General features: G+C 32.4%; 1 protein-coding gene across 1 annotated transcript; it reads left to right on the forward strand.

The window, feature by feature from the left end:
* Window positions 1-989: 989 nt before the first annotated feature.
* On the forward strand, window positions 990-2,116 carry LOC127715353 (uncharacterized). Its single transcript, XM_052221385.1, has one exon. The coding sequence runs from the start codon at window positions 1,019-1,021 to the stop codon at window positions 2,036-2,038; it is 1,020 nt and encodes a 339-aa protein (XP_052077345.1). The 5' UTR covers window positions 990-1,018; the 3' UTR covers window positions 2,039-2,116.
* The last annotated feature ends 10,917 nt before the right edge of the window (window positions 2,117-13,033 follow it).

The raw sequence follows: 13,033 nt of genomic DNA on the forward strand, positions 1-13,033 counted from the left end.
CTGTAACATGGGAAATTTATTTTTAACCTTGTAGTTTTATAAGTAGACGGAATAAATGAATTTAGTACGAATAATTCATTTGTTTTAGTGTTATATTTATGGATGAGGATTGGAACAGCGGAAATAAATACTTTAAAATCCTTTAGGATTCGGAAATCCTAATAATTAATCTTCATTTACAGCGTATAGTTGTAGACTAACACCAACTGAGTGGATACTTGCATTTCAAATCCTCTCTAATGAACGGCTGATTGACTCAATGTCCAGTTTACTGCAAATTTAGGAATATTAAACACTCAAGAGATCATTAAAACTACATAAAGGAGTCTCTTGTTATGTAATGAGATGGAAGATAAATCAAGTTTTCGGGACGGTGATCATAAATTTTATTATTCCATGAAATCAAATTAAATGTGATTACCACAGATTGAAACTGTCAGTGTGTCAAAGGATATAATTCACTCCGCTTCATCCTTAAAATAAATGCAATTTTACGACCTAAGAAAAGGAATGCTAATTTGGAAGAATCTTGCATTAAAACAAGTTGCTTCGTAGGATTACCATTGATAGATTAAGTAAATGTTAAAGACAAACTTGTTTTACAAATCAATATTTTAAGTATTGGAGATTCTATTGGATGATTTTTGTCTCTGTCTTTTAACAGAGAGAAGCTTAATATCTAAAACATCTTTTGAACTTTGGGTTATATGCAGTGAAGGATATCATGTATTATTTGTCGTTTAATTGTAAATGGAATATTTATTTGCTATTCATCATGGTTGAAATGAGAAGTTAAATACATTTACGGGAACCGTTGATTGACAGAATTATCAGGATTTTTCAAGGAGAAAGAATGATTCTTCTTTCATACCATAAATGCAACTATTTGACCTGTTACAATCAGTTAAAAGTGTGAACTTTGATTTTGTTTTACGTTTTATGGAGAGGCAAAAACATGTTGACTAAACGAACAAGAAATTCAACAAATTTCGAATCCTCATAAGATTTGTTTTATATAATGAATTATACTGTTATATTAGACAATGCTAATGAAAGTTCACAAATATTCCAGGATGGATTTCCTGAGAGTACTTTGGCAAATGTAATCATTTTTATGGAGGCAAGTACCAGTGTTTTACTCATGGCCGGAAATGGTTTTACAATTGCATTAATACAAAAGAGAAAACTTTTAGGCCGTTCAACGAATGTTTTTGTATTTTCCATCGCAATTGCTGATTTTTTAAATGGAGCAGTTTCAATACCATCTCATATTCTATCTATAACGTATAAAGGAGAATTGTCTATATACATGTGTAAGTGTTTCACTTTTGTGTCTTACTTGTCAAAAACGGTTGTGCCATATACAGTGGTGTTTATGTCGGCAGAAAAAGCCATGAGAATATTGTGTCCAACAAAGGAAATAGTAACTGTAGCTAGATGTATGTTTTGTACCAGTCTGTTATGGTTTTTTGCTGCTTCGTTTAACATTTGGTGTGTAGTGCTGTTTACAATACAAGAGGATAAAAGAAAAACTGACATTGGTAGTTTTGAAACAACTTCATTAAGCAGATGTGTATTGGACCAGAGATTTGATTATTTACACGTTCCTTTTCTTTCCGTTGATTTGATTGTTTTGTGCATCTTTCCATTACTTACAACTACAATTATATTGCTCGTTCTGGCACGGAACTATTTCACAGTATTGAAGGAAAGACTTATAACTTACTTTTTCGTTATTAAGCTTCTTATCGCCTTATTCAGTGTAATATTTGTATGCCACGTTCCATTAGAAGTAATTATTGTCCTTGATAAGACCTTCTCAGACGCCTCTCCACTATGGCCAGTGATTGTAAACTCTGCTATCATGATTTCATTCACGCGAGGTATATGGAACTTATTAATCTACGGCTATTTTAAACACTATGTTTGTAGGAAGCGACACTTAACCAGCATAAGAGCAAATCACAACATTAATAAAAATGTCTTTCGTGTGAACTCATTACGACAGCGAATAACAAGACGTAGAGAGGTAATTTGAAGAGTGATATTCCATTACATTCTAGTAAGATTGTTGATTTTTGATTGTATCATATATTAAATTATATTTTAACTCGCTTAATGAATTACTTGTATGTATTTTTTTTTCAAAAATAATCTTCAGTTTATGGTTTTATAATCAACCATAGAAACAACAATCTCCGGTTGATTTGCATATGATATGCATATAAATTAATTTTCCAGGAAACTGTTATACACAGTTGCTGTATTTGGAATTAACCACCCCGACTATTTATTGGCGTCTTCTGTTTCTTTTTAGAAAGAGCAATACGTTAATCTTTAGTCACGAAGTGTAATCGCTTAATAATAATAATGAAACAGTAGATATTTTTTTTTTATTATTTAATAAAAAGTCGCTACTTTCTTTCTCTTAATTATTTTTATTATTTAGCAGTAGTACAGTATGCACTAGATTGAGGCTACAAAAACTATGGTGTACTCAACATCATTTGCTATACAAAACAGATTAGTTCGGAAGAACCTTTAATTAGAAAGTCTATTAAAAAAAGAGTTTAAATAATTTTCCATGAAAATATAAAAAAATCTGTAAACTTTAAGTAGAAAATACCTTAGTTTGTGAGTACGGAGTGTATTATTTTATATGACATCTTGACACAAACATATCCAACTTTAGCAGTCATCAAGTGACACGTGGTCACGCAATTAAAAAAACAAGCTCGTAAGTTATTTTAACCAATATGATGAAATGATACTAATCATTGAAGGCCACGCGGTGGCTTTTAGTTGCTAATTCTAACATCTACGTCAATTGCTCTTTGATAGAGAGTTGTCTCATTGGCAATCATACTACATCTTCTTATTTTATAATACATGTACACGTAACCGCATGTTACACCCTCAGTTTGTTTTCGATCTATGATTTTGAATGTCCCTGTGGTATCTTTCGCCACTCTTTTACAACATTTTACAACCATATCGACGCCGATACGCCGTATTGAAAGATTGACCAATCCACTTGCGCAATAAAAAAAGACTTGCACATACATTTGTTTATACCTAAACTTTAGTATCACTATTCTATGTCGTCAGTAAGGAAAAGTGAATTAACAAAAATACCAAACTCAAAGGAAAATTCAAAACGGAAAGTCTTTTATTAAATGGCAAAATCAAAAGCTCAAACACATCAAACGAATGGAAAACAACTGTCATATTCCCGACTTGGTACAGGCATTTCCTTATGTAGAAAATCGTGGACTAAACCTGGTTTTATAGCTAGCTTAACCTCTCACTTGTATGACAGTCGCATAGAATTCCATTATATTGCCAACAATATGTGAGCAAAACAAACAGACATAATAGGTAAAAATGTCAAAAATTGCGGTACAGCAGTCATCATTGTGTTATAATTGTAATCACTATAAAAACAAATAACCATTTCAACAAAGAATAAATCTTGAAATAAAAAAAGTCAGAGACCGGCAATGGAAATATTTACCGCTCTCTTTAAAAACCAATAAAAATCACCACAGTCATAATTAATGTTGACTTACTAGGTTGCAACTCGTAAACATTGGTACAATAGTTGTACCGTGACTATATTTCTTTCTTTTGCTTTTAGGTAAATTGGAACTGATATGCAAACATATATCTTCGATAACAACGTCGTACTCAGATTTTGTAGTGAGAAATTGTTGATCTAAAAGCTTATTAATGTGATAAATTACTTTCGGAAACTATCATTTATGCCTTTTAATGCTACATAGAAATAAGATAGATTTACTGAATGTTTGCTAATATCCTGATAAACATTATTGTACTTCGTGGCCTAACAAATCCTAGAAAATAATTATTGATCACGGAATACTTAAGCTATATTGTTGTAAATGGCTCAACATGGGCACCAATAAAAATTTTCACTTCAAGAATTACAGTTGCAGTATCCTTTACCATCACTTTCCGCTATATATATATCAGTGCTGTATTTCAAACACAAGATAATAAAAGGAACAAATCAAAAAACCTTGGATATCGTTTTTAATTTAGATTTTTTTGCGCAAGTGAAAAAGAACTCCGACGATATAAGCATTTACTTTTCTTCAATCCCCCCTCCTTGCAAATCAGAAATTTATTTAGATACTGGATAGATACAAGCGTTAGGCTGCAAGTCTGATTCCATGATGACATTTTATCAAAAGTCTTCACCAAGTTGTCACCGACAAGATTCAAAATGTTCAATTCAAATTAATTGGATTTTTTACTCCTGTAACGTATCTTATAAATAATACTTTAAAAAGGATTTAAATGTAAAACTGAATTTTTCTATCGTACATTTCATAATTACATCTTCATATATAATTTGGATAGCTTTCCTTTTGACAAGCCTTTATATTCAGTAACGCATTTCCGGCAATTTAAGATCTGAGGAAGGTCTTCTATGGACCTTCTGACCAAACGAACGTGTTATGTCATTTCTGGAAGTAATTCTCAGTGCATATTCTTTAACGAACAGAGCCATGTCGTGAATATAGCTAAAATCTTAAATAATTAATCGATTTCTTATAAAAAGAGCCACAAACCACGTGATGGGCATGCAGTAGATCGTGACTTTATTCGTCCATCTAATTGTGTATAATTGTAGTAATAACCCATGATTTAAAAAAAAATCTTTTAAGAAATACAAACTTGACTCACAAATAGTCTCTGTAAGAAACTGAGTTCATGGTCGAGTGTAACTTATTAGTGCGAGTGTACGTAGTATAACATCACTTGCCAAATATGGTTAATATATTATACAGATTTTTTCTAAAATAATTATCTTAAGCAGACAATGAAAAAAAAATTCAATAAGCTGATAATCTGACAAGGTCTTGTCATAAGACGTGCGCGTCTCCGTGCAAATCTAGCTGTCAAATATTCGCAAGTTGAGTAGGATATAGACAAACGTTAGATGATACCATTGGAGCAATCAATTACTACAAGGCGATGAAAGACACTTATGTTCAAGCTAAAAGAAAACAAAACGAAAAAATATGTCCATGGTGATCAGCGACACATGTATTCCACGATGGTCAACCCAATTTGTTCGAATCCGTAACACTATCAAACAGAGGACTTCAAATCCAACGAAAAGTGCTTTTTGGGGGGTCAGTTTTATGTCGACTTTTTAACATTATCAACTTGATTGGAATCAGTAGTTTCATATATCTCTATCTCTGGTGTGTGCACGTGTTTGTCGTTGAAAAACGTACATGTAAAGACACCGCATGATATATTTTGTATAGTTGATAGATAGGACTCCATACTACTTTTTTTTATAAAGAGCAAACATTAATGAAAAATAACGATATACATTTTTATCCTGTAGGTGGCAGGTGATGTGATACATTGGTATTAACATTGGTATTTGTATCTAAAAACTGTTCAATATTTTGTTGCATACGTATTTGGTACATTGTATTGCCCCCACACCTTTTTTTTACAAAGACCATTACAGTATACTACAAATTCGGGCAATGACCTTTATTTTGTCCAGTTGTGAACCGTTTACAATATAGTATTGTACTTCATCATTATTACAGATAAGCTTACAGGGATAATAATGATATTGTCATAATATGTACTGTACGGGTCGGTTTGTAGTCATCAGATACATTTATTTGCAATGTGTATTAATAATTAAATCGGAGGTAAATTGTAGTGGCCGTGGGTAATACCTTGTACACGGAGTGTCTGCAACACATTTCTTAAATGAAGAAAATAATATGTTGTCGAGTTAGAAATCATAATGTTTGATTTGTTGCCAGTTAATTTCCCGTGGGTTATACACTGTATACGGAGTGTCTGCAACACATGGCTTGACATGTAAAAAACATGTTGTCGAATTAGAAATAATAATGTGTGATTTTTTTGTCAGATTAATTCCATATTCTCTTTGTCCCGTGATTTCAAGCACAATCATAAACTGAATCATACTTAACGTCTAGACATGTTTGCTTTCATTACGCCTTTCTAATCCTGTTGAAAATAAAACAATGGTGTTAACGGCTGATTTTGTCATGATAATCTAGTTAAATCCCTATAGACAGGATAGAGGATGACAAATTACATTGAAACTTCCATTCTGATAATGCCACTGCCTTTTTTTATGTGTCATAAGGTGATCAAATATTTACATTTTAATGTAAAGCCATTATTTGTTTCTAAAATCTAAATTTCATTAGAGAAGTTCGGGAAGGGTTAGAAAAGCACTCAGTTAATTGCGTTATATTCAAGATGCATAACAAGTATGTCAAAGGCGTGATAACTGACCTCAATTAGTTGAAAAAGGGAGTTCTGAAAAGTTTGAAATAGCTACCAATAGATTACATATTAAGACATTGATCGTAGCGATAAAGACGTGGCAGAAGCAGAATAACAAGATGCTATCGTACAAATGAATTACCAGAAGATAACGGAGTGTTCTTTTGTATAAATGTATTATACGCACACAAATACTAGATTAGTGTACTCTCCACTTTCTCTCACTCCCGCAAACGGGGATTTCATTCATCTAAATTTGCTAGTGTTTCCATCAAAATACCTAGTCTAATATGGTTCATGTAAAATAATATAATGGATTATATGAATTTTTCCGAATATTAACACAATAACAAATAAAATTAGTTCTGTAAGTTCTAGGCTTGTAACGTAATACGTACGTACTTTATTTACATAATTTAACACCGTAGTGAAATTTTTAAATATTGTTTTTATTGGTACTAACATTGATGTTGTTTTTGATGAATTAAAAGATAACTTAATATATATTGCTATATAATGTACAGTTATATTTTTCATGAGTACCCATGATCCTACATCCTGTCGATACTGTTTACTTATATTTTGCATGGTAGCACAATGTCATTTATGACGTCCTTTTACTAAATCTGTTGAATATGTTTTGATTGATACTTTAGTCTGAGAAAGCATGATATATTTATTATTTTTAATTGGCTTTGAACTAGCTTTCAGTAATTGCGAGTTCTCTTATATTGGTGCTTTATGTCCATTCTTGTATGTTAGTTGGTTTATTTGAGCTTTATACCGATTTATTGAGAAATGTCTGTCACATGGTTTTTGGTAAATTGTGTGCATGTACCAAAATAGGCAGTTCATATAAAAAAAAGATATGGTACATGTATGATTGCCAATGAGAAAACTATCCACCAGATACCAACTGACATAGTAGTTAACAAATATAGTCACCATACGGTCTTCAACAATGAACAAAACCCATACCGCATAGTCGGCTATGAAAGGCCCTGAAATGACATACATAATACAATTCAAACCAGAAAAATTCATAACAATGAAGGAAAAACATATATGATATACAGCAACCAAACGACAACCACTGGATTACAGGCTCCTGACTTGGGAAAGGCACTAACAGAATGTGGCGGGGTTAAACATGTTTGCGGGCGCCCAACCCTCTCCTAACCTGGGACAGTAATGTAACAGCACAATATTAAACAAACTATAAAAATCAGTTGAAAGGCGTTTGTTTTTCTCGTTTGAATTGTTACATTTTTTATGTCGTAGCCTTTGATAACTGACCACACGGTATGGGTTTTTCTCATTGTTGCGGGCCGTACGGTGACCTATAACTGCTTTTATCTGTGTCATCTGAATACAGTGTATATCACTGAATAAATTGTAAAATGTTGGGAAATCTATATACATCAAACATGTATATACAAGACTAAATTGAAAACAACGTTCAAACCTATGATTGTGTTGGATAAAAACCGCAATTTTTAAACGTGTGCATGCAAAACAAATTTCTTGGTAGAGGGGTCTAAATACAACACAAACAACATTTTCCAAAACACCAAAAAAGTGAAAAAGTATATTTTAACAAAACGCATTTGACCAGCAGGTCGAACAACGGATGTTCGTAAACCCTGCTGACTGCCATTGGCGATTGCCAAATAAACGGATGACCAGATGTAACAAAATGGATCTTAACTATTAATTTAATACCAAACAGAAAACAATAAACTTGCGGAAAAGATGGTATACCGCAAACAAAAGGTGCAAATATTAGTACACCATATCCGGATTTCGACAATTAATGTCTCTTCAGTGATGTTAGGAATCGAAACTGTATTTGGAAGGCCATATAATTTGCCTCAATTTAGGATAGCCTCTTAAATTTTGAAGATTCGAAATAGGATGAACGGATCATATAAACCCAAAGGCAAATATAATACAAGCCCAAACGAAAAAATATAAACAAGACTAAATTGAAAACAACGTTCAAACCTATGATTGTGTTGAATAAAAACCGCAATTTTTAAACGTGTGCATGCAAAACAAATTTCTTGGTAGAGGGGTCTAAATACAGCACAAACAACATTTTCCAAAACACCAAAAAAGTGAAAAAGTATATTTCAACAAAACGCATTTGACTAGCAGGTCGAACAACGGATGTTCTTAAACCCTGCTTATCAAACATGTATATATATATATATATATAGAACAAAAAATTTGCTTCCGCAAATTTACAGATCTAACATTGTTGGGCTGTTATTTAGACGAATTATATATACAGAATATGTTTTAAGCCTTGTATCACCATCACTGGTGATCCGATAGATAAAATCTGTCGTAGAGTTGTCACTGGTTCAGACGTACTTATATATATATATATATTAAGATCCATTTTGTTACATCTGGTGATCCGTTTATTTGGCAATCGCCAATGGCAGTCAGCAGGGTTTAAGAACATCCGTTGTTCGACCTGCTAGTCAAATACGTTTTGTTAAAATATACTTTTTCACTTTTTTGGTGTTTTGGAAAATGTTGTTTGTGATGTATTTAGACCCCTCTACCAAGAAATTTGTTTTGCATGCACACGTATTAAAATTGCGGTTTTTATCCAACGCAATCATAGGTTTGAACGTTGTTTTCAATTTAGACTTATTTATATTCATATTTTTTTTGTTTTTGCTTGTATTCTATTTGCCTTCGGGTTAAATGATCCGTTCATCCTGTTTCGACTCTTCAAAATTTAAGAGTCTATCCTAAATTGAGGTAAATTATATGGCCTTCCAAATACCGTTTCGATTCCTAACATCACCGAAGAGACATTAATTGTCGAAATCCGGTTATGGTGTACAAATTTTTGCACCTCATGTTTGCGGTATACCATCTTTTCCGCAAGTTTATTGTTTTCTGTTTGGTATTAAATTAATAATAAAGATCCATTTTTACATTTTGTGATCCGTTTATTTGGCAATCGCTAATGACAGTCAGCAGGGTTTAAGAACATCCGTTGCTTGACCTGTAAATCAAATGCGTTTTGTTTAAATATACTTTTTCACTTTTTTTAGTCTTTTGGAAAATGTTGTTTGTGCTGTATTTAGACCCCTCTACCAAGAAATATGTTTTGAATGTACAGGTATTAAAATTGCGGTTTTGAATTTGAATATTACCATAAAAGATGGGATGTGAAATACCTGAACGTATAAGATGTCTGCTCGTTGATTTATATTTACGAATGATGTCCTTGTACCGATGATAAAATTTAATAAAGGTTTTTACAAGTTTGTGATATCGAAAACACTGGTGTATAATTTTTCCATTAATACAGAGATTTCTTTCGCTAAAATCAAATAAGTTGTTACATACACGAGCGAATCGAACAAGTTGAGATATATAAACACCATAAGATGGTGCCAAGGAAACTTCACCATCTAAAAATGGATAATAAACTATATATAGGAAATGAAAAATCATATTTGTTATTGTAAATTTTAGTATTAAGCTTCCCGTTAAAGATACAAATATCAAGATCCAGGAAAGGGCAGTGTTCATTGTATTAGCTTTATTTAAAGTCAGTTCAACAGGATACATCTATTTAGTGTATATACTGAAGTCGTCATTATTGAGAGCCAATATATCATCCAAATATCTAAAATTGTTATCAAATTTTTGTATCAGATGTTGTTTCGATGGGTCTTTGCTGATTTTAGTTATTAACTGTAATTCATAACAATATGGATACATTAATATTTTCCTATAGTACAGCCGCACTTTAAGAGCCATGTGTCAAATTTTGAAAATTGTATGTTTTTTTCATTCCTTGCAGAAAAACAAGAAAGCAACAACATGATCATGATTTGTTCTTTTGTTTCGTTTAATTTAAATATCAGAAATCCATAATTTGATTGTTATACCTACGGAAATAAAAGATTGTTTTGCATCCGTTTCAAATATGTCAAGCTAGATTTACGCGTTCCAATCTATCACTGTATTCCTGTCACAACGACAAAGTATTAACATGGTCTTTATTTCGTGATAGACAGATTCAAGAAGTACAAAACATAAAACATGACTTTAAGAAACGTGCAAATTAACATATTTTTACATGGTATTTTGTAATAACAATTAAGTCATATTTGTAAATCTAGAATCTTAATAGATATAACCAAGTAATAACCTTCAGGTTAAGAAACCATATTTTAGAGCTTATATAATTGTAAACAGGATTTAAAAAAGGAAATCACAGGATGAAGCTATTATCCTTGTCTCTTAAGATGAAAACCATATTCTGAGTTCATATAAAATAGTCTTGGATTTTGCTCGTTGTTGAAGGCCGTACGGTAACCTAAAGTTGCTAGGCTTCTTCATCATTCGGTATCTGGTTTGGAGGTGTTTTATTGACAATCATACCACATTCTCTTTTTTTATATTGTTGTTGATTGATAATAACGTTATGTTTGATCGGGAGCAAAGGCTAAAATGTCGACTGCCACTGGATAATGAGGGTATGATGGATAGGGGCAGACATTTTTCCTTGCACTGACCACTTGCGGACCCCTCGAAGAGTTGTTGCAAGTCAGAGTTCTTTTAACGTGCAGAAAGCCTTGTTCTCTCGCTATACGTTTTCCAATTGAATGTACCAATGCTTACTGGACGTATTTGCGTATTTATACATCCCGCACAGCCAAACAGAAGCCCTATTTTAGCAAGGGTTTAACTTCTGGGCGGGGAAAAGTCTATCTGGATGACAATCTTTCCTTACCCCAGTCAATGCAAGCTGTTAAAAAAGACGGTTGGTTGTCAATTGCATAAAACGTACAATGGAAGTTAGTCAAGGTAATGCAAAATTACAAGATACAGATATAAAAGTAAATTGAAATGAATCAAATGTTTATAATATATGGAACAGCAAACAAACAATACTACCAAGGCAAAAGGGAAAACAATATTTATACTGTGCATGTGAACTTGTATCCAAAAGGATATTTGACCTTACACGTGCTTTATTTTGACAAGATATAACTTTGGCATTAATACTTAAGTTTACTTTGACAAAATGTTGGACCCGATACACCGTGTAAACTAAGTTGGTTTTGTTTGCTTCTATAAATTCACTATTTTATTTTTATGTTTGACGTGAAATGCCTTTCATTGCTTAAAGCTTTAAGTTTTCAAGATTCGCTTCGAGCTTCACTAACAAAAACAAATTTCTGAAATGGTCATAATCCCTGGGATGTGTTTTAGTTGATTTTAGTCTCTGATGCATGATTTTTTATTATTAATTGTTTTTGGCTTTTAACTAGCATTCAGTAACTGCGGGTACTCTCAAATCGTTCTTTCGTGTTAATTTGACCTGTTGATACAATTTGTAATGTATTTTTGTTTATTTAATGTTTACTTATTCAGTGTTATTTTGTTCTCGTACTAGGAACAACAAAATTATTTATTTTGTAAAAATTATTTCCGTACTCCATGTATACCATACAACAACATTATTTTATTTACCTGCGTACGTTATTTTATTTGGCGGCATTTTGTCCAAGGTTATGGCTGTCTTTCTGATATTGTTAAAAATCTAACCCCCTTGTTTTATTAATTTTGTATTTACATTGTGTCATAGATCAAATTTATTCGTTCAGTGTATGTTCAATTGTTTTTGTTAATATGTCTTTTGATTGAGTTAAGCCATTTTAATTGATATTTTATAATGTGTCTTTCTATGTTGTGATGTTACACTATTGTTTCAGGTAGGATGAAGGTTGGCGCCTATTAAAACGTTTAAACCCGCTGCATTTGTTTTCACCTGTCCTAAGTCAGGAACCTGATGTTCAGAGGTTGTCCTTTGTTGATGTGGTTCATAAGTGTTTCTCGTTTCTTTTTTTTTTTTTTATAGATTAGACAGTTGGTTTTCCTGTTTGAATGGTTTTACACTAGTTATTTTTGGGGCCCTTTATAGCTTGCTGTTCGGTGTGAGCCAAGGCTCCGTGTTGAAGGCTGTACTTTGACCTATAATTGTTTACTTTTACAAATTGTGACTTGGATGGAGAGTTGTCTCATTGGCACTCATACCACATCTTCTTATATCTATATAAGGTGAATACAATTAGATGATTTATTATATTGCAACTTTTTATTAACTCCGCTGGGTATACCATTTTGGGTATATTATACGCCATAGACAACCAGCCGCCGGTATTCGATGTTTTGAACAAGTGCAATGCATAATATAAGTATAATATAAATATCAATATCAATTGAAAGCAACAGTACTAAGTTGTAAACCTCACAAAACCGCATGCACCCCAACAGGCTTTATTTTGAGTCATAGTAACAAAAATTCTGAAGTGGAGCATGTTCTGCTACGAAACCCTTCCGGAGCACATTTGATTACCATCTTAGTTTTATATTTAAAGGGGTTCGTGTTGATTTTATCTTAGTTTGCAGTTTGTATTTTGCTATGTTATTTCAAATTTCCGTGTTTTGTATTTGTCTATGATTTGTCCTGAAAACAGTTTTTTTTTTATTTCATTTTAACTTTCACATTTAGTTACGTTTAAGAATAATACAATGTACATGTACCTTTTTTTTTATGCTTTATGTTTAGACAAGAGAACTTTACCAACCGCTTCACCCGAGGTGGCTTACATATATCAACGTCTTTCAACAGGAGTTATATGGCGGTTGTGACAAGTGGCGCAATAGCTGTTGA

This window comes from Mytilus californianus, unplaced genomic scaffold, assembly GCF_021869535.1.
Source record: "Mytilus californianus isolate M0D057914Y unplaced genomic scaffold, xbMytCali1.0.p SCAF_9, whole genome shotgun sequence".
NCBI lineage: Eukaryota > Metazoa > Mollusca > Bivalvia > Mytilida > Mytilidae > Mytilus > Mytilus californianus.

Coding starts and splice junctions, on each gene's coding strand:
- LOC127715353 (XM_052221385.1), top strand. CDS start 1,019: ATGAATTATACTGTTATATTAGACAATGCTAATGAAAGTTCACAAATA.